The sequence below is a fragment of the Corvus hawaiiensis genome, chromosome 6 (genome assembly GCF_020740725.1).
Source record: "Corvus hawaiiensis isolate bCorHaw1 chromosome 6, bCorHaw1.pri.cur, whole genome shotgun sequence".
Classification (NCBI taxonomy): Eukaryota; Metazoa; Chordata; class Aves; order Passeriformes; family Corvidae; genus Corvus; species Corvus hawaiiensis.
In genome coordinates this window covers 22,258,326-22,285,082 of record NC_063218.1, presented here as the reverse complement: position 1 = coordinate 22,285,082, position 26,757 = coordinate 22,258,326, and the positions used below count along the sequence as shown (strand labels likewise).

The window sequence follows — 26,757 nt, the reverse complement described above, 5'->3', positions numbered from 1 at the left end:
GGAGTTGTGCTGTCTATGTTAAATGGCCGTCCATATGTTACACAGGAGTTCTTTAAATCAAATCAAGAGATGCACTCTTTAGAGTATAATTAAAATTTGGAATATGGAAAAATACTTCTCAGGGAGTTGTAATACATGGGAACTAGGTGGAGCTTTACATAGGCAAGTCACTATTTGTGTTAAAGTGGCAACATATAGCACCATATAAAACCAGTTATTAATTAGCAGTTACTACTGTTACGTAGCATCTAGTGAATCAAAGGGAGAAGAGTCTCACTGGGCCAGGCATAGTTCATCTAGAAGAGAAACAGAAGCCAGACAGAGAAGAAAAGGGTAGAATGGCTAAAGAAACAAACATGGTCTGCCAGAAATTCAAAAAATCATACCATGAGAGGCAGGAATATGATATGACAGAGTAACTGTCTTGCAATCTTCTAGTCATTTTGTCTGTCTTATCATCTCGCGGTGATAAGGGCGAACTACTCCTGCAGGCTAAATTAATCTCCTGCAACTTCTAGGACAGGGAGATTTGGAGGAAGGTAAGGGCAATCCTGTGCAGTCTGTCTATGCCCAAACTCATCATCTCCAGGGGGAATCTGCTTTTGGTTTAGCATTGTGGTGACAACAGCTCTGTCACCATCTCTATGAATGACAGATACTTCCCCTTCTCTCTGAGATAGTTGGTGTCTTATGAGCACTGTAGACAAAGCTAAAGATACAAGACTTTGTCACATGCCATTTATCAATAATTTTCCTAAGCAAAACTTATCTGTCATCCCTTCTACCCATTTCTGTCACTAATTTAGTAACAGTATCATATCTGGCGATATTGCCACCTGACTCAGGAGCCTCCTTTCCCCCTTAGAAGTTGCCAAGGATTCTGTGCCCAGCTGTTTACTAGTCTCAGTGAAAAAATTATGTTTTATCCCTCCAACTTTGACATTTCTCCTTCTTCCTTTGCTGTGGAGTATTATTTAATGCTGTATGGAAAATATACACCTTTGTGAGCTATTTTGCAACACAGTTTATATGACAGCCACAATACAAGTTTGCTGTTTAGAAGGTAAAACTGTACATGAGCAATCTGCTTCAGCTCCTGCACTAAGATGCTCCTTTCATTTCCTCAGTCTCACAGCTTGCTCTGAGAACTGTGCAGGTCATTTCTCACTGCAAACAGTGAGCTCTCAGTGCTCGCAGATGTTTATAGTTGTCTGACTATAAGCAACACTGGTTCTTTTGAATATTTTCTTTCCCTTGAACCTCTGGTTTTTTTTGTGGTTTATTTTTGATGTCTGACTTGGCTAATTTTGAGTTTGCCAATATGGAAGGTCCTTAGTCCAGGGTAGAGAGGACCACATGATACAAAGGGGCTGTACAAGCTTATTCAAAACCATATGGCTCAGTAAACTCATCACAGTCTTTATTTTATGCAACTGCTGCAAATCAAGGTGTGAATAATTTCTTGTCCCTGCTCTGCATTACCTACCATGTTTCAAATATAAATGCTTGTATATATGGTTTAACTGGTGAAAAATGTTTACTAGGAAAAAAAATTCTGAGAAGTTATGCACTTTAAAACTGTGTGAAGTTTGGAAACTTCAGTTCCTGGGAGCAGACAGTGTTTCTGATAAGCTCAAAAGGAGCTGAGCCCAGGTGCTGCTGGTCAAGGCTGAAGCCTAATGAGCACTTCTCAGAGCCCAGTGTGGCCTGAAAAGGTGGGGGGGGGGAATACACCACCACACCATTACTTCTATCTTCTGCTTCTGATGATGTTTTGATTAAAAAATTAGCACTGTGAAACACCTGAAGAAGTGTGCCACTGGGGTTGGGAAGTGGCTAGCATTTTGAAATACAAAGGAATAATCAGCAGTGGATCAATGCTGCACAAGGTACTTCTGAGGAAGTTACAGAGGAAGGGAGACTCTGACTTATACTAGCCACCATTTTCATCAGCTTGCAATCAATATGAAATTGCTATTCATAAAGTCTGTATGTTTCAAAATGAGTGGTAAAATGTTCAGGGACACTGGGAGAGGAGTCATACAGTGTGAGCTAGATGACTTGGTAAGTAGAATCCATTTGAATGAGCTGTGTTTCAACATCACATTGTGCAAACATATATCTGTAAGTAAGAAATGTGGGATTAAGTACAGGCTGTGCTGGGAACCAGCGACTCTGAAGAGGATCCATGACGGTTCTGAGAGACAAGCAGCTTAGCACAAATTTTGTGTGCTATGAAGTAAAAAAAGTCTCATGCAGGCCATGGATGTAGAAGTAGGGACGTGGTGAACTCTAGAGGGACTCTTGTCCTGGACTTCAAGTTTCTAAAACAACACTGGAATGTAGAAGAGTGTTAAAAGTCTACAAAGGTATTATAAGGCTAGCATTAATTGGAAGTGTAGGGAAAATACAATAAGTAAATTTGTTTTGTGGTGAAGTTTAAGAGGTAAACGTTAATATTGCCAGATTAGAATGAGGTTAACTCAATTTATCTGTCCTTTGACAATAACATCACATGAAAAATTACCTGACTGAGCAAATTAAAACACTTAGTATATTTTGTTCATTACAAAAAATTGAGAGGAGATTTGACCATCTTGTATATGTACCCATACAAATTCGAAATGCAAGATATTAAGCCACTCCTTAATCACGCAGAGGAAGGCAAAACAAGAACCAGTGACTGGAAGTAGAAATTAGGGAAATTCAAAAGAGAAGTTAGGTTGAAATATTTAACAATGAGAGTGATTAACCTTTGAAAAACTGTGGGAGGTGCTCACTTTTCTATCCCTTGTTATCTTCGAATTAAAACTGAAATCTCCTGGGAAGAGACAGTTTCATTATTACCAGATCTGCTTTGGACAAGCCTAAGCAACCAGGGCCCATACAGGAACAGTCAGGTGAAACTTAATGTCCCACAATCACAACATTGGACAAGAAAAGTTAATATTCCCTTCTGAATTGACGATCTCTGTGGATTTTCATGTATCTCCTTGGTCTGGACTTCCTCTGAACCAGATCAAATTGTTCATTGTTCAAATGGCAGAGCTGTACTCTGCTTTGCTGTGAACTGGTGCGGCCTCACCTTGAGTCGTATGTGATATTTTTGTCACCTCAATATAAGAAGGACATAAAGCTATTAAAGAACATCCAAAGAAGGGCTAAAAGGATGGCGAAGGGCCTTGAGGGGAAGCCGTATGAGGAGTGACTGAGGTCCCTCAATCTGTTCAACCTGGAGAAGAGGAGACTGAGGGGAGACCACATTGCAGTTACAACTTCCTCAGGAGGGGAAGCAGAGGGGCAGGCACTGATCTCTTATCTCTTCAGTCTGGTGACCAGTGACAGGACCTGAGGGAACGACATGAAGTTGTGTCAGGGGAGGTTTAGGCTGGATATTAGAAAAAGGTTCTTCACCCAGAGGGTGGTTGGGCACTGGAACAGGCTCCCAGGGAAGTGCTCACAGCACCAAGCCTGACAGAGTTCAAGAGGCATCAGGACTATTTTCACAGGCACATGGTGTGATTCTCAGGGTGTCCTGTGCAGAGCCAGGCATTGGACTCGATGATCCTTGTGTGTCCCTTCCAACTTAGCTTATTTTGTGCTTCTCTGAAAAGAAGCATTAGGCAAGGAATGGTTCCGAGAATCTGAAACTTATTTTCCCCAAATATAAATCTCTCTGTAAGACAAAAAGGATTAATTCCTTTCTGGTTTTATCATGATATTTTTTTGACAGTATCTTTCTGGACAATAATGATATCAGGTTTCCACACGCATCTCTATTCCCAAAATGGTCCTGGGTATGGTGAGTAAGGAGTTCAGGCTTTGTGGAGGTCTTGGGATGGCTGGGAGCAGGGATGTTTTTAGTTTGATGAAAATATCACAGCTGGTTTTAAGAACATATTTCTGAGGCATTCTGAGGAGTCTTTTGGGGTACATTTATGCTGTTAAATCCTCTGCACCTTTTTTATCTACCTCAGCACTTTTCACATTTGCAAATCCAGAATTAAATGGTTCATGAAATATCTTGTAACAAATGAAGATGATGATACCAAGTAATGGAATAAGCTATTGTTAATATCAGATATCTGTATGCCTACCAGTTGCTGCACACAGTCGGATAAAAATGATCAAAATAAACGACTCTTCTTAACTCGGGGGATAAATTACGCCACAGGTAGGATGCTAAACAGTGAAAAAGAAGAGATTTACCTAAATTGAAAGGCTCAACCACATCTGCAACCCCTGTACTTCACACTTCCTAAGGGGTTACAGGGAGCACTCAGGAGGAATAATTATAGCTGGGGGGAAAAGATCACAAGGTTTACTAGTGCTTTTGTAAAAAAACCTTTAAATTCTTCAAGCCATGTCTGTGTTCTCTGGAATGACTGAAATGAAGGCTGTTTTAATTTCTGTTATTTGTTGCATATTGTAGAAAATTAAACTTTGTCAGACAAAAATGTTCTCATGTACTTCTGTAAAAACCACAGACTCTGAGGGTGTTTTGTGAAGGTGATACACACTTCCAGGTGATAAGATCATTTCACACAGGACATGTTGGCTCACTGACACTTCCCAACAACCTGCAAGAAGTGGAGTGCCCTTTAGGCACCAACAACTTTAGCAAATAGAGTAAGGGGGATATTTTTTGCCAACAGAAATTATGAGAGAAGTATGGAGGTGGCATGCAATTGTCTAAACTGATACCACAACATCAACAAGGTTGAGCAAAGGCCTTGAAGGAACAAAATACTGGTAGAAGGGGATTTTGCTGCTCATCTAGAGCCCCTCTCTCCAAAGAGCATATCACTTTCTATTGTCACATTCAGACTTTGGTTACTACGGAGTCACAGGGACTGAATGACCTTGGGCAATGAGCATGTTTGTGTTGAGAGATGTTTTATCCAAATATTGGCTCTGTGCAGTATGATTGGTAAGAAGATGCTATTCTAAAATTTTATGGCTTACAGAGTCAGCTCTGAACTTTCTGTTGCTGATATGAAGGCAAAACCTGCCAACCTCTATTTAAGCTGGACCAAGAATGGAGTGGGTTTGGCCTATCAGAAGACCTGTGTGAGTATGTTATCTTCTAGAATTACCTCCAGGTAGGAGGTTGCTGTATTTCCTATCCTCCATGTTTATTTTCACATCTGTCAACCATTATACAGAGATATTTGTAATATTTCATCTGGTGACCTGAACTAATCAGGCCTGAACTAATCAGAAAAGAACCAGAAAATATTTGAGAAGTACACAACTCTAGCAGCAGAGATCCCACTGGCCACATCTTTAACTTGTATGAACTGGCATTGCTACTGTGATTTCTAGAGTTGAACTTGTTTATAGCTGCAGAAGATAGATTTGCCTCAATATTTGTGTTGCTGACCATCCACAGGAAGGAGATCAGAAGAGTGAAGGGTCAAGGTGTTCTGGTAGCAATTTCTCACCACACCTTTCCATATCTCCTCTAAGCTACTCCTCTGGGTTCATAAAATCATAGGATCACCTGCTTTCTGGGATGGTTTAGTTCTCTTTTCCCATGCCTCCTCTCCGTATATAAGGAGAGCCTTTGCGGATATCTTGTCACGTTCTTCATCAAAGTGAATCTAAACAACGCATTGATTCTCAGTCGTGAGGGCTGATGCTGACCTTCTGTCCTCTCTTTAGGCTGTCTGGCTGCTCTTGCTGCTCCGGTGCTTGAGACAGAGAGGCCAAGTCTTTGGGTTTGCATCTGCATTTCATGAGATTCACACCTGGGATGCAAATGTCTTCAACAGGAATGAAAAGGAAACGCTTTTCACAGTTTATCTTTCACAGCAATTTGGGGTAATCTGAGATTTAATTTATTCACCAGTTGAAAAGGAAAGGGAAATCAAGCCAGCATCTTTCTTTCAAGCCAAGGTTTTTCTTGCATAGCCCCGTGCAGGCGCACACAAAAGAGCTCTGATCACTCTAACTAGGTGCTTGTTCTAATTATAGAAAGATTTAGCGTTTGTTACATAATTGCCCACTGCACATCAGCACACAGCATTGTTATGCTACAAAATCCTCTTTTTATTCCCCTCTCTGCAGCAGACCCAGTGTCAGCCTGTTTAACTGAAAGCTGCAAGGAACAAAATAATTCTGAAGAAACCTCCCATAGATTTTCCAGGAGAGGCCAGCAAAAATCAGATGCTGACCTGCTCCCTGTGCTGGGAGCATTGCCAGCATGTGGGATCTCGCCGTTAAAGCAGGGGATTGATAGCCCGGGCGGCAGCCTTTTAAGCATCCCGGGCAGAAGCAGTGGGCTGTGGTCAGGAACCAGTGGCTGTGCTGAGTTTAGAGTCGCTATTTTTGATTTTTATATGCAATAGCACAGTAGCTTTAAATGGACACCCCACTATCACGCCCGCTATCAGCCTGAGCCATGGAGGTTGTGAATTTGCAAACACAAAAATCTATCGCAAAACTTACACATGCTTTAGTAGACGCCAAGAACAGTAGACCTTTTCCCTGTATTTTTCAGCCTTTTTAATTATGTGATTCAGAGTTGTTACTTCACATTCAATCTGTACTAATTTTTCTCATTTCCTCAGCAGCACATCAGGCGTACATCTCCCTGACTTTTTATTTTCTTCCTCTTTTCCCTCCAAACCATGAAGCTTCCTTCCAATAAAGTCTTTCCTACACAATTTGTAATGGTCCAAGACTAAGCTGCGATGCTTCACTGCCCCCCATCAGTTCAAAAGCTCCCATCTGTCCTAGAAGGGAAAGAAACTTATGGGATTGCAGCCAGTTTAGCCATCATATGGCTGATGCAGCAACTGGCCATGTGGGCCCTGTATCCTCAGTGTGCTGGCAGGGTAATCACCTTAACTCTGCCCTTCATAATTTGTAGCTGCTTTGTTTCTTAGAGGCAATATTTAGCAGGAAGCCCACACTGTGCAGGCATTGACATTAAGGTCTGCCACAGCATACAAGTGGGGAAAACGAAAATGAAGTGAAGCCAGATGGAAACAAAAGGGGTACTGTGGCAGGTTGACCCTACCTGGATGGGAATTACCAACCAAAGCTGCTCTCTCACTCCCCTCCTCAGCTGGACAGGGAGAGAAAATAACAAAAGCTTTATGGGTTGAGATAAAGACAGGGAGAGATCACTCACTAATTACTGTCATGGGCAAAACATGGGGAGTGGGGGAGATGAAATGAATTTATTTTGAATTTATTAGCAATCAGATCAGAGTAGGATAGTGAGAAATAGCCTCAAATTAAAAAAAAAAACCTTCCCCAACTCTCCCTTCTTCCTGGGCTCAACTTCACTCCCAATTTTCTCTACTTACCCTCCACCAGAAGAGCACGGTGACAGGGAATGGGGATTATAGTCAGTTCATCACACATGAATGTATGTTGCTGCTCCTTCTTTCAAATGCTAGAACTCTTCACACTCTTCCCCTGCTCCATTATGGGGTCCCCTCCCATGGAGAGCTCTCCACAAACTTCTCCAATGTGAGTCCTTCTCATGACCTACAGTTCCTCATGAACTTCTCCAGCATGGCCCCTCCACAGGGTCACAAGTCCTGCTAACAAACGTGCTCCAGTGTGGGCTCCCCTTTACATAGGTCCACAGGTCCTGACAGGTCCTGTTCTAGGGGGTCACAGGGTCACAGCCTCCTTTGGGCATTCACTTGCTGCAGTGTGGGGTCCTCCACAAGCTGAAGGTGGATATCTGATACACCATGGTCCTCCATGGGCTGCAGGGGTCTTCACCACAGGTTGCAGGGGAATCTCAGCTCTGGCACCTGGAGTATTATGACCCTGAGATTAGCTCAGCTGGCTAGAGCATGGTGCTAATAACACCAAGGCTATGGGATTGATCCCCCTGTGGGCCATTCACTGAAGAGTTGGACTTGATGTTCCTTCTGGGTGCCTTAGGATATTCTGTGATCTGGAAATAGCCACCTCCTCCTCCCTCTCCTTGTTCATGGACCTTGGTGTCTGCAGAGCTGTTTCTCTCACATATTCCCACTCCTTTCTTCTCTGGCTGCAATTACGTCTGCACAATAACTTTTTTTCTCTTCTTAACTATGCTATCGCAGAGGTGCTACCACTGTCACTGACGGCCTTGGCCTTGGCCAGCAGCGGGCCTGTCTTGGAGCCATCTGGTGTTCGCCCTGTCAGACATGGGGGACGCTTTTATCAGCTTTTCACAAAAATCATCCCTGTAGCCCCCTCCACTACCAAAACCTTGCCACACAAATCCAATACAAGAACCCATCAAATGTTTCCAATATTATGTTGATCTTTTAGGAAAGTATTTAACGCACCATTGTCTCACAGCCAGGAAGAAGGTAGATAAATTACCTTTACAGCACTTTTCCACAGAGGTTTGGATGAAAAACCTATTTATCCAGGAAAAAAGACTTGTCATCAGGATGTTTTCTTGAGTACAATGTCCTGGTTTATTACTCTTAGAAGCTGAGATCTTTTGCTTCAAACATTTCCATCCTTTTGGGTGCAACTGCATTCCTGCAAGTATGAATGGAAATGCTGCACAGTGATGCTTTCCTTGCTTTGTTTCAGTGTTTCCAGAATCCTGATGGGAACAATAACTCCCAAAGAATTATTAGGAACCTTTTGGTCTCATTTGGTTATGGTCTCTGACATCCTTCTAAAGTATTAAGGATTAATTTTGGTAGCTGTAAAATACTGGTATTTGGTAGCTGTCCCAAATACTTCTACCGTGGGTTCCCAGGTATTATTGAATTGCAGGTTCTCTTTCTCAGAAAGATATTGACTGGAAACAACACTGAGTTTCCTTCTTTTCACAATGGGAGAAAAATTCAATCAGAAATGCCAAGTTTCAAGTGGGTGACTATCAAGATAGGTATTTGCTCCAGATAATATGAATATTTTACATTACTTTTGATGATTCAGCAGCATTTTTTCATTTACTGCTTTGTTCTTTCTCTCTTTTATTGTAATCTTTATTGCAAGAAGGCTTTAGTGGAGAGATTGGTTTTGCATTGAACCTTGAATATGATCATTTTATAAAATAATTTTCATTTCTTATAGTAAGGAGGTGAAGATTAGCTGTAGAGAAAGCTGGTTTTTTTTCCATTCTGCAATTATTTTCCTAGTCGCCAACAGTTCTTTTATTCTTGATGAACACAGTTGTTTTACTGGCTCATTCTTGTGAATGGAGAACAGCAGGTTTTGGGATATTTATGATGCACATCTCTTTGGAATATCCTTAAATACAAGCTAATATTAGACAGCCATGTGTGCATTTCACTGAATGATCAATGCTAAGTATAGCTGCACAGGTTAGGTTATCAATTTACACTGCTTGAGGATCTGACCACATGATAGACAACATTTGGTTCACCTCCAGCAGGAGCAGGACAAGTGTTGCAACTCTTGCCATTGCAATCCCACTGGTGAGAGCACAAGAGCACCCCTCAGCACCAGGGGCAGATGTGCTGCCAGCCCACATGCTACATGGCTGTGTAGGTGACTGCTCACACCCAACCCTGATGTGTTGCAATACCCAGACTCACAAAATAAAATATTCTTAGTGCCCAGGTCAAACCCATACCCTTCACTAAAGAACAGGTTTGATTTCTAGTTGATAAAAACATCAGTGCCCCTTCAGCGTCTCTCACAGACGTGGAAAAGGAGGGCTCTGAGTTTGTAATTTCTACCTTCTCTCATGATTTCTGATATATGTTTGTATATGCCCATACATGCATGCAAGCTTTCTCCCTGCTGCAGAGCTTTTGGTGAGAAAACACTGAAAACCAAATGAAAAGGATAATAAAGATATTTTTATAAATACATTAATAGCAAAATGAGGGGCAAGGAAAACCTCCATACTTTACTGGATGTGGGGGGGAATATAGTTACCAAAGGTGAGGAAAAGGCAGAGGTACTTAACACCTTCTTTGCCTCCATTTTCAAAAATAAGACATGTTGTCCTCAGGACAAATGGTCTTCTGAGCTAGTAGATGGGGACAGGGAGCAGAATAGCACCCCCTGTAATCCAGGGGGAAGCAGTTAGCGACCTGCTGAGCCACTTGGATGCTCACAAGTCTATGGGACCAGATGGGATCCATCCTAGGATGATGATGGAGCTGGCAGATGAGCTTGTGAAGCTGTTCTCCATCATTTACCATCAGTCCCAGCTCCCCGGGGAGGTCCCAGATGACCCAAGGTTAGCCAGCATGAACCCATCCATAAGAAGGACCAAAAGGAGGATCTGGGAAACTACAGGCCGGTCAGCCTGACCTCGGTGCCCAGCAAGTTTATGGAACACAACATCTTGAGCACAATCACACTACACCTACAGGATGCCAGCATGGATTTTGGAGGGGCAGGTCCTGCCTGACCAACCTTACTTGCTTTAAGGACCAGGGGACCTCCCTGGTATATGAGGGGAAGGCTGTGGATGTTGTCTGCCTGGACTAGTGAAGGCTCTGGAGCACAAGTCCTATGAGGAGTGGCTGAGGGAGCTGGGGTTGTTTAGCCTGGAGAGAAGAGGCTCAGGGGAGACCTTATCACTCTCTGCAGCTGCCTGAAAGGAGGTTGTAGCCAGGTGAGGGCTGGCACCTTCTCCCAGGCAACCAGCAATAGGACAAGAGGACACAGGCTGTGCAAGGTGAGGTTTAGGCTGGACATTAGGAAGAAGTTCTTCACTGAAAGGGTGATTAGACACTGGAACGGGCTGCCCAGAGAGGCAGTAGAGTCACTATCCCTCGAGGAGTTTAAGAAAAGACTGGATGTGGCACTTAGTGCCATGGCCTAATTGACAAGGTGGTGTTAGGTCATAGGTTGGACTCGATGATCTTAAAGGTCTTTTCCAACCTAGTTGATTCTCTGAAATATCCTTAAACGTGAAATTTTTTAAGAGTGCAGAAGATGGGTTTTCTGAGAGCCCCACTGATAAAGTGGGATTGCGTTACCTGCAGTTACCGAACTGGAGGAGGTAACAATCCTGCAATCCGGGGTTGTTACGGGGCTGTCAGCGCATCCCGGGCGCTGTGGAAGCGCAGAAGCTCCCTCCACTCCCCCCGCTGCTCCCCCGTGGGCTCGCCCAAGGGCCGCCCCTTGCAGTCCCGCCGCGCCCCCCGCCCCTCCGAGCGGCCGCGGCCGGAGACTACGTTTCCCGGCGTGCCGCGCGGGACCGGGCCGTACCGTGTGCGAGGTGGAGGGGGAGCGGCGTGGGGCGCGCGCGGGTTGAAGTGCTGGCGAGGCGGTCGGTAAGTGCCGCTCTGAGCGCCGGCGGAGCGCTCGGGCCCTCCCGCCCTCGCGGTGGCCTCGGCCCGTGCCGGGGACTCCGGGCCAAGGCGGCGAATGCTGCCCGCAGCTGCGGCCCCGGTGGCGGAGACCCGGTTGCCGCACGGCTTGGCGAGGCCAGGGTTGTTCGTGGAGGCGGGAGCGGCGCGGGGCGCGGGTGCTGCTCCGGGAGACCCGGCCCCGCCTGAAGGAGAACCGAGAGCAGGCAGCGCCGGCCCCTTGTGTCCTTCCCGGGCAGTTCTCGGGCGCGGCGGCGGACGCGGGCTCGGGGGCCGGAGCGGCCTGGCCGGGGCTTTGAGCGGCCCTGGGTCTCGAATGCCCTCGAGGCGGTCAGCGATCGCCGCCGCTCCCGGTCTGGACAAGTGGCGATGGGGTCACCTTCGGGGCTCCGACTGGGAACCGGCACCGTCCCGGCTGCCTCTGGTGGGAACAGAAGTCCAGCTGTAACGCGAGGGACCTTTACGTGAGCGAAGTTGTGTGAAAGTCAAAGAAACCATCTCACCTAGGTGAAAAAAGAGCTGGAGGTGATCCATCAACGCAGGGCTTAATAACGAGAGGCAGTGACATCCCAAGGCTTGTTTCACAGCTGACAGGGCCTTTAAGATATCCTTAGGGGTGTCGTAATGGCTCATTTACATGGAAAAGGCTCCCCTATACCTTATGCAAAACTTTGAAATACAATTTATTCCAGAAAATTCTATTTCTGTACCTTATATTGGCGGGGTTTTAATTATTTCCTTTTTATTGCTACAACATGTTAAGCATGAAAGCAGGAACTTTTTTGCTGAAGAATTCAGCTTCTCTGCCTGTTTATTTGCTACCTAAAGTTCCCATCTTCTGTTCGTGTAGAGCTGGCGGGTATGGCAATAGATGTGATGTAACAAACTGCAGATTATAGCTTCAGGTAGGAATACAATGCAAGAACAGATGGACCTGCATTCTGCTTTCAATAAAATGTTCTGTTAGCAATTGAGAAAGTGAAGGAAAAAGGAAAAAAATAATGAAAAAGAGAGGCATATTTTCTGTTAAGAAAATGTCACTGCACCTTTTACTTTTCAATAAATGAAATGTCCAAGGAGCACAAATGGTTTAATTAAAACACTTTGCAAAAAATGACTTTTGAAGGTGACAGAGGATACAAGAGATCTCTGTACAAAAAAAAGATCGGTCCTGCTGGAAGAACCCCCAAAATTTCTAGAATTCCAGTGAGGCAGGGGAAGGAGGGCAACTTTTTTTTTTGTAAAGTGCGTGTTCGTTTGGCTGCAGTCAAGAGCCCAGGTTTATTTTTTGTTGAGTTTTGATCATAGATTCAAAGGAACCCTGGTCAGCCAGCTACCCATTCTGACAGGAGAAAGAGCTGGGGTGCTGCAGGCAATTCTTACAGGCACTGACAGAGTATGTCTCAGCTTTTCTGCCTCACAATTACCTAGGGCATGTAAGGAAATAAAAGGAAATAATAAAGTTTAGCTAAGGTTCAGGTACAAAGGTCTCTTGTGTTATATTAGCTTATTTTGCTGATTGTGTTCTTGTGAACTGTTTTTGAAAGACGTGACCTGTGTCACTGCATGTGTTTTTTGGTTACAAGGCTTCCAAGAGAAAAGGCACAAGCCAGACTGACCCTGCTAAAGGTTCATAATGAGAAGTAGGAAAGTTTCTCAGTCAAGCCTAGGAGTGGGAGGATTAGTAGACTCCATCTTGGTGGGGTGAGAGCCTGCACTGTGTCGAGGGTGCTCCTGAGAGCTTGCAGAGTAGGTGACCATACCTTTTGATTTGTGATAGAAGCAGAAGGAATAGTGAATCATATTTTCTGCCCAATACCAGCCATAGGGAAAGGAACGAAAAATGTACCTAATTTGTTATTTTCTTTCAGGTCTGAGTCCTCTAAGATGACATAAGGAAATGGAAAATATGTATATTAATGTGTAAAGAGTTACATGTTTATGCTACTTTATATACTGCAAACAGTGAATGTAGTGATCCAAAGTGCTTAGTGTGGGAAATGTGTTCATTCCCCGCCCTTGTCTCACAGAAAACATGTGGTTGAGAAGTGTCTCACCCCAGGCCTGTATTGGGCCTGTGACAGAGCTAGGAATAGGCTGTAGATTCCTGCAGATGAGTGTTCTGCCAGTACAGTTCCTGTCTGGCACTAGAATGGGATGGTGATAATGAGAAAACAAATCTCACTTGGTCACTCTGATCAGGTCGCCCATCCCCTGCATTCTCTCTGGTTGTCTGGCACTGACTGCTGGAGTGGCATACAACATCCTGGGATGCATTGCCTCTTCCTAGACCACTCATCATCAGTGTGGAACTTTTAGAACTAGCCTGGTAGAGTTTCTAAAAAGCTTTGGGTGCTGTTGATATTGCAAGTCCTCTTTTGAAACCCTGTTTTTTTATATCTTCTGTTGTTCCCCTTATAATCTGCCTATGCTGTGATATCTTCAAAAATTTGTGTTGAAGAAATACCTGTTGCTAGGATCAGAATTGACTTCTGGTGATCTCATGTCCACCTGTTGTGCCTCCTTGAAAAGCCTTTAGGATCCTGAACAAATGTTTTGTTGCACATATGCAAGGTCTAGCAGTGAGTTACTTCTGGATTTGTGGCCCATAGACACTGTTGAGTTAGGAATAGCAATGAGCAACTTACCCGCAGTTGCTGGGTGATTGCATGAGCTCTTGGCTGGGGGCAGTGGTAGCAATGTGTCATTAGGAAAGGAGCAATTAAAACTTGGATTGTCAGGTCCTCTGGGGCTGTAGGCATCAGATCACTAAGTCCTTATCAGATGTTACAGTTGCTGTTTTGTGTCTTGGCAGGGTTCATCAGTCATGGCACTAAGGGCATTGAAATTTGCCTCATTGACAGCAGCTGCTTCTGGCATCTATCTGTATGGAAACAAGTTCCTGGATCCTAATGATTTTGGAGTTGTTCGTGTGGGCCGAGCCATTGCCACAGTAAGTTCTACCATAGTAATGTGCAGGAAGATTCCTAGATGGGTAAGGGAATTGAAGTTCACAAGAACTTGTGATTTTCTGCATTCCCTGTCTGCATTTTCATTTGGCAGCTGGCTCAGGAAATCAGAAGATCTGTGGGGAGCTCTTCAAGTTCTTGACACAATGGGGAGAAAGGGGGTGAAAGGATATAAGGAATACAGCTGTTGTTTGCACATTTTGGAAAGAGAAAAATGGAGATACCGAGCTGCAGAGAGCTGTCTCTGCTTTCCTAGATAGGGTGAAACCTTCAGAGCAAGGGCTCACTTTGGGCCCACATTTTCATCAGCCGCCCTTCAAGGTCAGTCACCCAGGTGTGGTGTCTGGGTGCCTTTTAAGAGTGACTTAGTTCAAACCCTCTTCTCTGCATATGCTATTTCTACATTTTGTTATAAGGATCCTGGTTGTATTGATAAACTAGGGTAGCCATTGCCCTATGACCCTTGGTATGAGGTTTGGGGAGAGAAGGACTGGTGTTTTGAGGATCATTCTCAAAGCAAGAGTAAAGTGAGTACGGGTGATTACATACTTCTGAGATTGGAGTGGTTTCCAGATTTGTAAAATAAATGCTGTATGTGCCTAGCATCATTGATATTTCTCAGAAAACTGGGAATGGAGACTGCTGCCTTCTCCTTGAGGACGCTCACTTATGAATCCATGAGCAGCCAGGAACATGGAAAGCAGAGACTCTAGAGGGGGTATCAGTCTCCTTGTACCTCACTTGTATTATACATCTGTCACTTCAGGCCACAATCTCCATCATTTATGGACCCCCAGTGGTAAGCAGCTGTCTGTCTGCATTTTCTGTGACTTTTAAGCGCTTCATTAATGAGTTTTACAGGGAGTCAGCTCCTGAGGGCAGATGCAATAAGAAACAAGCTCTGTGGGTTGGCTCAGGTGCCATGTGCGTGCAGCATCATAAACTGTTGAGAAAAATGAATGCTTATTTTGAAAGGGTGAAGGTAGAAATACAAACTGTAATCTTTCCTTCTTACTTAATAAGTGCTAAGCTTCATCCTCTGTCCCTGACCATAAGGTAGCAGCTCTTTCCATTTTAAAGCACAGGAAATTGAAGCATGGAGAGGGAATGCACCTTCTTGTGGCTGGAGGGGAATCTGTTATTCAGGGTGTTTGGGTTCTCCAATCTGCCCTTGAGTTCTGCCTGCTTGACCAGTGTTTCTCAGTCTTTCTTAAGCCACTGTTTTTCTGGTAATCTACTGTTTAAGACAGAAGTAAGTGAGAAGTTCCAGTGATGAGGCTGTGCAGTTGGTCTGTGTTTTGAGTGATGGTGAGAGATTACTTTCCTGAAGAACAGGATGTAGGAGAAAAGAAGTATTCTTTGCTTTAGATGCTGGCAAATCACAGACATGCTTGACTTTCATGTTCTTTGCCTTCAGGGAGGTCACAAGTCATTGGCTGTAAAGCGCTTCACTGGTCCTGCTCTTAAATGCATTAGAGGGTTCTGCACCCATAGCTGCAAGCAGTGACCCCCAAAACCAAGTTACCAGTGCTCAGTCTTCTGTAGGTGATGGCAGCATGTGTTTAAATCTGTGTATATACTTTTATAAAAGAATGTTCTGTCTCTTTCTGAATTCTGTTTCCTCTGGTATATATGACTGCATGTATTTGAGTTGTTTCTGAGAGATTCTTTAGTCTTGCTGCTCCAGTGACCTCTACCTTCCCTGCTCCTTGTTGGACAGTCAGAAGTCAGCTCTCGTCTGAGCACAGGCAGCCTGAACTGCTGTCATTCCTTAGCTGTGGACCAGGTGAAGCCAGTAGAGCAGACATTCACTTCTAAGAAGCTCAGCTTTGGGATTGTTCTTTTTGTAAATCAAAGATAAGTCTCTAGCAAACAAGTGATTTTGGATATTGGATATTGGTGACATCTACATGTACCTAAAGTATCTGTCCTTCAATCTAGCCGTGCCCAGGCTTCTTACCTGGATGCTTGATTCCATCATTGAGCCATAGCCAAGGAAAATTCTAATGAAGAGACTGCAATTCTTAAGAGCTAATAAGTTCAGCAACAGCAGACACAAAAATTTAAGACAAGTTATGGTGGGGCAAACAAAAGAGAAGCCTGGAGAAAGGAACACATGAGGATCAAGGAACCTGACGTACAACTATGAGACTCTGGACAGATTTAATCTGAGTTTGATTAGAGAGATTTGAATCTGGTTGTATTTTAAGTATGTTACTTCAATAGTTCTTTGCAGACTCTGTAAGAAGCCTGATGAAGCTCACTAGTAGAAAAATTTTTTTTAAGCCTCTGTTTAGGGAATTGGCTCTTGCTTGTATATCGGTAGACAGCTATTCAGGGGGAACATTGTCCCATGACTTGGTAAGATCTGAGGATAGGTTTAGGAGCAGTAGAAGAGTGTACAGTGTTGAGAATTCATTGATACCAAAGTGGGACATTTAACACTGGACAGGATGCAAACTCAGTGAAAGTAATCTGGCATTTGTAAAGGGAGAGACTTGTATATCTTTTTATAATTCCGAGCTTCAGTCTCACACTGTAACATGAATCACAGCACTAGTCTTGGATGAGAACAAAGTCAGTGGCGTGGGCAGCTTCACGCTGCAGAGAGTTTCTGTGTTCTGGTAAAATTAGAAACCTGGCAGAGCCATTGTGCATTTGCCATATTCTTTTGAGAGTATACCAGTTGTTTTGGTTATGTGGAAGGAACATTCTGTGCAGTAGCTAGACACGGGGAGGGATTTGGCAATGTCAGAGTTGCCTATCAGGATCATCATAATATTAATTTAGTGTTTAAGATTACAGTGTAATTAGCAACCGCTTAATTAATTCCCTCTTCCTCTGTAATACAGGCCAATCTGTTAGCTGCTTCTTTTTGAGTTGGAGGTGATAATTACCCTCATGGACCAAAGATAAAATAAGAACCAACTCAAGCCTTCATGCAAGACTGATTTGAACCTTTGAAGTTGTGAAGATGCTTTGAAAATTTTTTCTTCTGAGTGGTCTCTGTAGCTGTGCAGCTCCTGAGTTCATCAGGGGTAAGAAAGCCTGAAATGCCAGAAAAAAAAATTTGCTGTGCTCAGTTTACAATTTGAAAAACAGGAAACATGAGAAACCTAACCTCCACAAGGAGGGACTGTGTCTGTTACTGATTCCCAGCTTGGTCCACTCTTGGATGCATTTCTGAGCTTTTGAGTCTTTCCCTCTTGTCTGTTCCGCTGCCTTTGTCTCAAACCAGGTTTGATTCCCTTGCCTCCCTGGTTTTCATGATAAGTCGACCGTACTTTGTACCCTTCCTGGGCATGTTTATGGTGAAAGGTGGGGCTAGTATCCTGTGCCAGATACTCCCTTCAGTAGGGAGATTTTAGGAAAACTGACTTTGATGGAAGTTACACAAAAGGTTCTTCATGGCAATGATCTTGAAGTTCAAATTAGTTAGTGGACAGGCTCCCCTAGGTGTATATCCCCTTTTCTCCCTCCAAACATGACCTGTATGTTTCTCTTCCATTCACTGATGTTCTGACTGTGGAAAGAGAGGAACTTTAGTGATAGGAATTGTGAAATACCCTAGATCTGTTTTCAGAAATCATTAAGGCACTTAAGAATATAATTCCATTGTCCATGGCAATGTCTAACAGGCTTTGGCTGGATCCCATATCCTGGTTTTGTAATTGGGTTTTCGACCCTTTGGCCCCATAGTCCTTTGTGCAGTTGAATATCCCCAAAAGTACTGCTGCTTGTGCTAATCTATGAGTTTGTCTTCAGTCACTCTGTTCCCTCCTGAGCTTCTACCCAGAGCAAGCAAGTTAGGCAGTTTGGAGGTGTGAAGTGTGGGATAACTGATGGGGTGCAAACGGAGTCTGGATGGCCTCTGTTACTACCAGCAGACCCTACTGTGGAAGCTCCAGATGGCTGACCGAAGATGGGAGTCTGCTGTGCAAGGTGCTGTACAGAGATTAGGAAAATGCTTTGAGCGTCTCAAATAGAAGATGGTATAGGAATGCCAAGTGTTGCTTATTTTTAATAGCTACATATCAATCAGGCCCCTGCACTTCTTTTTGTAAGTGTTCATTGAAATGAAAATATTTTCATTTAATTTATTAATGAGTCTGTTGCTATAGGCTTCACTGTGAAGCCTAAACTTTGAAGCCTAAGGTACATACATTCTCTTTAACAGAAGTCTTTTTTTTTTTTATAACTGCAGAGCTTGCTCAGCATTTTTGGTTTCATTTGCAGACAGCAGTTATCACCTATGACTACCTCACCTCTCTTCGGAGTGTCCCATATGGATCAGAGGAGTATGAATTCCTCAAATCACAGGTAGGTAATAGCACTGAACTGCATTCCTTGGAAACTGCAAGGCACAGGTGTGTTGCCGAAACCATTTCTGTAATGCTGTCAGCTTAATAATTCAATATGCTTTCTACCTGATTGTTAACAGCAATATTAGATAACAGCCCCATATTAGATAAGCATCTTGCAGGACTTGCATTGCCCAGTGGAGGAGGTCCGGTCCTTTGTCAAAAGTAGCCATATGCATCCAGTGCTCACTTAAGTCCAGTAGAGACTCAAGTTCTTGGTGTATGTATTTGGGCTCTGTTACCACATCTCTGCTGCCCAGACTGGTTGTGTGGAGATCAGCTGCTGAGAGTGGCCTGGCAGTGCTTTCTTATTCTGCTTATTGTTTGGTAATGGCCATAACATGAAGGCTGAGGGATTTAAGTAAACAGAGTGTGGCGAAAAGGAAATAATAGAGGTGAATCAGACTTGCAGATCTCTGAGGAAATGACAATTGTGCAAAGAAGTGTATATCTCATTGTGAAACACTCTGTTGTGTTTTGATGTCAGTAATTAACAATAATAACAAAAGCATTTCTAGTGAGAAGGAAGACAAGCACCCCCACTGCTCCTCTCAAGTCTTGTGCTGCACTGTTCATTCCAGCCTATTGCCCTATAGTTCATTGAGCTGTGAATGACACCTGGTTTTAGTTGATCGCTTGTGATGTATGTTAGCCTGGGTTTCTCTGCTATTCTAGTTCAAGGCCTCTTTGGAGTGGGAAGTACAGCTTGTGCCAAATTAGGCCAGTCTGCATAGCATGTTTGAAGTAAGGTCTTTAACCTCTTTTCTCTTCCTGGTGCATGTAGGATTTAGGCCACTGATGGGGTTATAATGCATGGAGTGGTGCTCTCCAGGGATTCTGAGACTGGGGGGAATGTAAGGCTGGAAACAGCCTTGAGTAAGGTAGAAATCAGTTACGTTGGACTCCAGCATGCTTTGGTATTCCTCTGGCAGAAAATCCACATCTGGAATGGTTTGCAGAACGGCTTCCTTAGGCTTGTTGTCATCCTCTCCTGTTTAAAGATGCTAAGCTGTTCTGATGTAGCTCCCCATCCCAGGTGAGTGGCACTGATGCCCTGGCATAAACCGGAGATAGGTGTGTTGGGGTCTGGAGCTTCACTTCCATCTGCCCGTGTCTCTGCCCTGTACCTTTGAAGTCTGGTTTGCAGAAGGGCTGCCTGTAGCTTCCTTGAGCGACACCCAAGTTGTGGAGTTATCAGTGCTGTGGACAGCTTATTGCTTGGCAGAATTTGCAGCAGCTGTTGCAAATTCCTCACCTTTTGCCATGTATCTCCATGGTTTCATTAACCTCTGTCATGCAGGTTGTGATGATTTGTCAATCCATGCCCCAAGCAGCCAGAAAGGGCCCTGTTTACTAGCATTGCACAGAGCTGTGGCCTCCCTGCTTGGCAGCCAAGACTAGCTGAGTCAGCCCCTGCATGGGGCAGAGCCAGTGGCAAGTACAGCATGCCAGCATGGCCAGCACTAGCCTTTGGCTGCATAGAGGGGCATGAGCTAGGAGACAGAAGGAAGTTGGCACAGGCATAGCATGAGTTGGCGAAACTCCTGTCCTGCTGTTGACAGGTGTTATGGAGTGCCACCACTGAGTCTGGCAGGAACACCACTTACGGGTTCCTCCGCAACATCCCTGTAGAGTTTGTGCCAGTGAAGCATCAGTTTGGCATGGGAGATACTTTGGACCTGGGCAATTGCACACCAAACTGTTAATCTCAGTGCAGTTTTAAGTGGATGGCAACCAAGTCTTTACCACCTTGCAGCTCTTTTAACTCTCTGTGGCGGCTGATTCTGTTGGTGTTGTACTAGCTCAGAATGACTTGTAAGAAGTTGCCCCATTGGAGTTGGTACTTAAGATTAGTCAGTGGATGGGGCCAAGAGGATGTGAATGCCCCTCCCAAATTAGTGTTGTGTTTTAACAATACTTAGCCAGATGTTGCTTCTACTAGCTTCTGTCCTGGATAGATCTCTGGTACTCTCAGCCCTTCATCTTACTCTGTTTCTGTCCTTCTAGTGAGGCCAGCTTAACCTCCTCTTGATATACTGAGAGTTTGGAATTTCTTTTAAGTGTGTGTATAAATTGGCTGCTGATTTCCAGATGCAGTTTTGGTACTGTGCCTAGAAGAGAGATTCTGTGAGGGAGAGTGTATCTATATGTGTGTATGTGAGATCTGGGGACCATGCTGATAGTGCCAAAAGGTCTGAATGCAGTTGTTGTGCCTCTCTCCAGTGTGGGGTGCAGCTGCATATGTCTGTGAGGTGCTTGCAGCTCGGAGTGGAAAAACAGTTTTCTGTGTGGATCTCCTCCTGGATAGAGCATACTGGTGATGCTACTCCAGTGCAAATAATGCTTAACTTGTTCTCCGTGGATTTCCAGTGAAACATTAAACTGGAGTCTCTAAATTAAATGGCCTTGAATGAGAGATGGGAAGCTTCAGTGGCAGCACCAGTCCCGTGAGCCTATTGGGGCCAAACAGGGACAGAGTCATTAGGAAACAATTAAATGCAAAGCAGATTAAGAAGGAAATGGGTTCCCCTGGGACTTTTAGTCAGGTTCCTGCTTAGCTCCAAGGAATTATCGTCAATTTTACTGTATATTTCTGTCCCTTGTGGACCACTTTTGATGCTAATAATCTAAGCCCCTCAGTTTTCAGCACTTTTTTATCACCAGCAGATTGGGGGTATTCTACTACTTTCCATGAGGCAGCAAGCAGTAGATGGGAATTCACTGTGTGTCCTGAGGTTAGTCTGCCTCTCCATGGATCTCCTGTCAGCTAGGAGATACGAGAATCCACTTTCCAGATGGCGCCCATAGCTGTTCCTCAGCAACAACCACTTTTCATTCCTGCCCCTGCCTGTAGCAGAGATGAACCTGCTTATGTGCTCAGGCTTTATGTCCTTCCCAGTGGTTGCTTCATCTCACCACTGGTGGCTCGACCACATTGGCAGCTTGATCTTTCTCCTGAGTTAGGGGTCCTTTCCTGGTGTGTGGGCCCTTTTCCTGCGTATGATGCCAGTGTAATGCCAGTGTACTGATGTCAAGGCCAGTGGTAGCCATGGCTGGCTCCAAGACATCGTATGTCTGTAGGTCTACTGTCAGGAATATTAGGGGAGTTATGACCATTCTTTCACTTCATATCTGTTTCATTAAATGATTCTGGACATCTCTGCACATATAAGTTTGGGCATTTCTTTTCATTTCTGCTCCTGCTTGCACTGGGCCAGAGGAAGATGGAGGGCAGCCTGCTCGGTGCCATTCCTTACCTTTTGTTTTCAAAACAATTTTATTCTGTAGGAGGCTACATTTCTCTGACATTCTTCTGCCTCCTGGAGTGTTGGCCCTTCACAGTGTTTGTCTCCTCAGTATCAAGTCAGCCTACCATGTGACATTTCCAGTGGTTTGCTCTCAATGTAGCACCTGGATGTCTTGGCTGACACTTCCTACATTGCTGGCGTCAATTTCTGTTGATCCTGCTGTCAGTCAGGAGGTGTGTCACAACATGCAGTTTGTTTAAGGGCTGGTATCAATGGAATTCTGAGTTGTCAGTGTAGTAAGAGGATTGCAATGGGTCAGTTGTCTTGCAGATTTTGGCACAAGTGGCCACAGTTGAAAATCTTGAGCAGGACATCTTTTTGTTGTTTTCCTCTGTAAGACAAAAGGTTACTGCTGTGAATTTTGGTTTTTTTTTGTAATAAGGAGGAGACTGCAAGGAGAAAAAGGATCTGTGGTCAAGGTATCTCAGAAGACAGTGGGAATCCATTCTTGAATTAACTTTGTTGGCTATAAAATTGCTTTGTCAGGGAAAAGCCATTTGGGGAGGTTAATTAAATCTCCTCCTTTTGAGAGCAGAATGAGGATGTTCTCCTCATTCAAACTTATGGTTATTGGACTGTCAGTACCTGGGCAAATATTTGGAAACTGTAACCTTGTGCCATCATTATACAGAATACGATTTCTTGCTCCTTGGAGGCTCTTCCTGTCTTTGCTATGTTTGCTTTTCACAGTGAAGTGGGTGTTCTCAAAATGAATTTTGTCTCACAGTGAAGTTGTCCAACTGAAGGATCTTGGAAAGAGCAGGAATGAATGTGTGTGTGTGTGTGTTTTCAAAAATAATCTATAGTTTCTGGATAGTTCAAACCAATGAAATAGCCTGTGTCTTTGGACTTCCCTTGTGATTCAGTAACACCATGTGCCTTAAATATTAAGTGATGTCCTAAAACAGTTTCTTCCTGATGGAGGTGGACTGCATCTGTAGAGAGAAGTCCTCAGGAACTCTCCACGGCATTCCTTCAAAAAGGCAACTGTGAATGGAGACTGTGGGCTGTTCTACACTACAGACAGTGTGTGCAGTGGTGGGTCTACTTGTGCTTCAGCCTCTGGTGAACTGAGGTGAGAAGCAAATGAACTTCCCTATGAGACACGAAATAACCATTAGGTGGCAGTGACTTTCTGTCACCAAACTAAATGGGAACCAGTAATAGAGAGGTGAAGAGCTTCAGAGTCATCCACAGTCCCTGAGCTGATCATGTTTGGTTGCCCTATTACCTGCTCCCCAGGATATCTCTTCATCTAAAAGGCATGGTCGACACTAATGCAGTCTAGAAAAGCTACTGTCAGGGCCAGCTGGTGGCTTGATGACTCTACATTTGAGCACTGCTGTCTAGCAAACTTCCTGCTAACGCATAAAGCATGAAAGCTTTGCACTGAAATCACATAACAAGCTGTAAAAGAAATCTTCTAATTGCAAGACACTTCCTTTTCCTCCTTGTGCTTTCTGGAGTGGTGTCAGCTGAATGCTCTGGCCATAGCATCTCTAGGTTTTAATTTTGTAGCATTAGGAAGGTCCATTTTTGGGGGGATCTGTGCCTATGAAACTAGATGTTCTTCAGTCATCTGTGGTGATTTATTCAGAGAAGTGGACCATCTACTGTGACATTTTTGAAGGAGCAAGAAGGAGATAAGTGAGGGGAAGGAGGCAGTGCCTCGTTTATTGCATCTTTTTTCCTGGCTGTGCACACTTGTCCCTGAAGTGCTTTGCTCCAGGAGCATGACTGTGAGTTGTCAGGTGCTCGACTTTCCTGAGTGTCTGTCTCAGCTTCCCAGCAGGAGTGACAGTGTGCCTGGGGAGCATTTAGCTGTCTCTCCTCCAGGTGGGGCTATCCCTTTTCATTTGAGTCCCTGAGGCCCTTACCACGTTGCTTTCTTGGAGCTGCTGGAGAGGTACATAGAAGCCAGACTAGTATCTGAAGAACATCTCATCTGGTAGAGTGAGGAAACCGTTAAGAAGCCCTGGGAGGATGCAGGCTGCAAGGAGCTTGCATCTTAAGAAACATTATAAAAGGAACAAATGAGAAGTGGAGAAATAATCATGCTTTACTTAGTGTTTGGACTATGCCTTGAGTCCCAGTGTGAAATGAATGCTAAGCAGTGCAAAGTCGAGGTATGGCAGGAGATGGTATCTTCTCTGAAGAGCTCATGGGCGTGGTTGATTTGCCTAGATTTCCACCCTAGATGTGAGTGATGCAAATAGATGTGAACATGGAATTTTTCAGAGGCTGAAGGTCTGTGTAAACAGGGAAGGAGGCAAAAAGCAGAAATTACGTAGGATGCTACTGTAAGTGACTTAACACTGATCCCATTGACATTGGATCAGGCCCTGATTAGGGATGTTTTCTTAATGAAGGACTGTGTAGCCGTGAACTACTGACCAGTTTATATGGTTTACAGAACACAGAATCACAGGATATTCTGAGTTGGAAGGGACCCACAAGGATCACTGAGTCCAGCTTTTAAGGGAACGGCCCATATGGTTGTTGGAGGCCACCTGTAAAATCCGTAGAGCTGACAGGTAGCCAGTACTTAACCTATTTTAAGAACAGGAAGACAGCTGTCTTGAGAGTACAATGATCTTATCTGAGACTAGGAAAAATAGATAACCTAAAAGTTTCGTTTGGGGATAGTGACATATAGTTGCAATGTCAAAGTGGATTTCTGAAGTGTTTTGTTTGCTCTGTGAGTCCTTGGCAAGACCCATATTGTGGATTCTATTCCTTTTTCTAAGGTTCTTGTAGTTAGCTTGCAGTGAAACACTATCTTGAAAGACTCCAAATTAGGAGTACAAATTAGATATAAAACCAGGGGTGAAGAGAATTGGTGGCATGCAGAGGATATTTAATGTATCAGGCCAGGTTGGAATTTCAGAGCAGGACTGGATATTGTAGATTTGCTCTGCTAAACCAGTGACCTTCTCACATTCTCCGCAAAGTGGATCTGATAAAAGAATGTGCTGGAAGGCAGCTCAAAATTACCTGACCTGTCAAGCAAGTGTCTTCATTTAGTCAGTTAAGTCAGTGGTGAGGGAATTGCTGTGGTGGGTGGTGTCTTGCAAACACTCATCTGGACTTGTTTGCAGTGTGGGAGGCATCTTAGTGGGTTCCAGGCAAATCCTTTGAACGTATGTGGGGGCTACACTGTTTGCATACTTGAGGGAAAGGTCTCTCTGAAAGATACTGCTGTATTCTTCTATCTGGTGCCCCAGGGCCAGGCAGGACTCTGTAAGGCCTGAGGAAGCCCTGCAGACTAGGAAAAAAGGAAGCTAAGTTTCTCTTGAACTGGAGTTGTTGATGATTTAGTTCTAGGAATAAACCAAAAAGTATTGTTCAATGTCAGGTTTTAAAGCTATCCCTTGCTTTATTTGCTAGAATGTTCAGGTGCCCTGCCTAGAAATGTGCATTTTTGTACATCTGGACGGACTCATCTGTTTGCCTTAGACACGTGCCAGTTTGTTCAGGTGGGAGTGCTTATAGTGAAGTAGCCACTTTTGAACAGAGGCAAAGGTTCAAAGATGGCTTTGGAAGAGTCAATCCACGATGGTAATCACATTCACTGCCACACTAGTTAAGCCTACTTTTGGTCCTACGGAACTGGCTTGGGGTGCCTTTATTTTTATTGGGTGTTTTGTTTACTTGTATCTTTTTTGGCTTGAGAGTTCTGTCTCAGTGGCTACAAGTTCTGCTGGCTACAAGTTCTGCTGATGGTGCACCATTCAGAGCAGCTTGCTGCTCCTTCCTCTGCAGTAGCATCATTTTGGCAGGTCTGACACCAGTAACAACTTGTTCCTGTCAGTGTACTGAGCCAATGTGACACAGAAGAGGGCCACAGCCAGCAGATAAACAAGGGTCATCTTTATAAAACCTCCACTCTGTTCTGAGCTCCACTTTAAAAAGGAATTTGCATGTGAGCTTGCACATGTATGAACCTATCCAGTATTTTATGAAATGCCTTCTGCCAAGCCTGGATCCATTTACTATGTTGCTAGTTTTGCTGAATTTAGAGGTAAATTCACTGAAAAGGTCACTACCAGAATTGCTTTTCAAAAAAACCCCATGTCTTAAAATGTCTTTACTGCCTGTGCAGTCTTTGTTTGAAAATATACTCATTTTGAGTTGCCTGTGAACTCTGTAACTGTGCAGCCTGTTTGTTATTGTATCTGAACACAAGTTGTTTTTTACAGAACTGTTGAAGGGCAGCAGGCTTTGTTTATTGTAGGATGGGTGTGTGAAGAGAAGTAGGGAAGATACTCTTTTCTCCCTCGGGCCCTTTCCTTGGCATTCACAGTCAGGCAGCACAGCTGGGCATTTCCAGAGCCTGGTAGGAGCTGTTTTATCTCTGCAATGCCCTGGCATCACCTGTTCTGTCTCTCTTTTTCCTCTCCAGGACAACTTCCCTGCTTCTATTTCTTGCAGTAAGCTGAGGTTTTGCTGTGGCAGTCTGAATTGGGAGTTATTCTGTGCCAATATACAGCGTGCTGATCCGTGACTGGGGAATGTTAAATTGGAATGATGGCTCCTGATGAGGAGATGAGATCATCTCTCTGATGGAGATTGAGAAACATCAAGGCTAATTATTAGCTGGAACTGCACTTTCCTCACTCTGAGCTGGTGCTAGTTCAGGACTGTGTGCTTGAAGACAAGAGGTGACTGCAATCTGATGCATGAGAGGGGCTCCCAAGAGCAATACGAGCTCCTGCCGCCCTGACTGGCAGGGTATATCCTCTGCAGCTTCCCTGACTTCCACTCTTCCCACAGTGGACTGAATCTGTACCAGAAGTGGTGTTTGATTCTTTTAAATCTATGTTTTGATTTTAGGGTAGCAAGTGTTCAGTAA

At 44.2% G+C, this 26,757-nt stretch overlaps 1 protein-coding gene across 5 annotated transcripts in view; it reads left to right on the top strand.

Annotated features, from left to right (window-relative positions):
• Positions 1-11,131: 11,131 nt before the first annotated feature.
• ADCK1 (aarF domain containing kinase 1) overlaps positions 11,132-26,757 on the top strand; it is a 77,514-nt gene continuing 61,888 nt past the window's right edge. The window contains exons 1-3 of one of the 5 annotated variants that reach the window (XM_048307422.1): positions 11,132-11,231; positions 14,083-14,220; positions 18,473-18,556. In XM_048307422.1, coding sequence (XP_048163379.1) covers positions 14,095-14,220; positions 18,473-18,556 — 210 coding nt within the window. In that variant the 5' untranslated portion in view covers positions 11,132-11,231; positions 14,083-14,094. Of the gene's footprint in view, positions 11,232-11,310; positions 11,793-14,082; positions 14,221-18,472; positions 18,557-26,757 lie in introns of those variants that run through there. The other 4 variants (XM_048307421.1, XM_048307418.1, XM_048307419.1 and 1 more) reach the window with 4 other exon arrangements.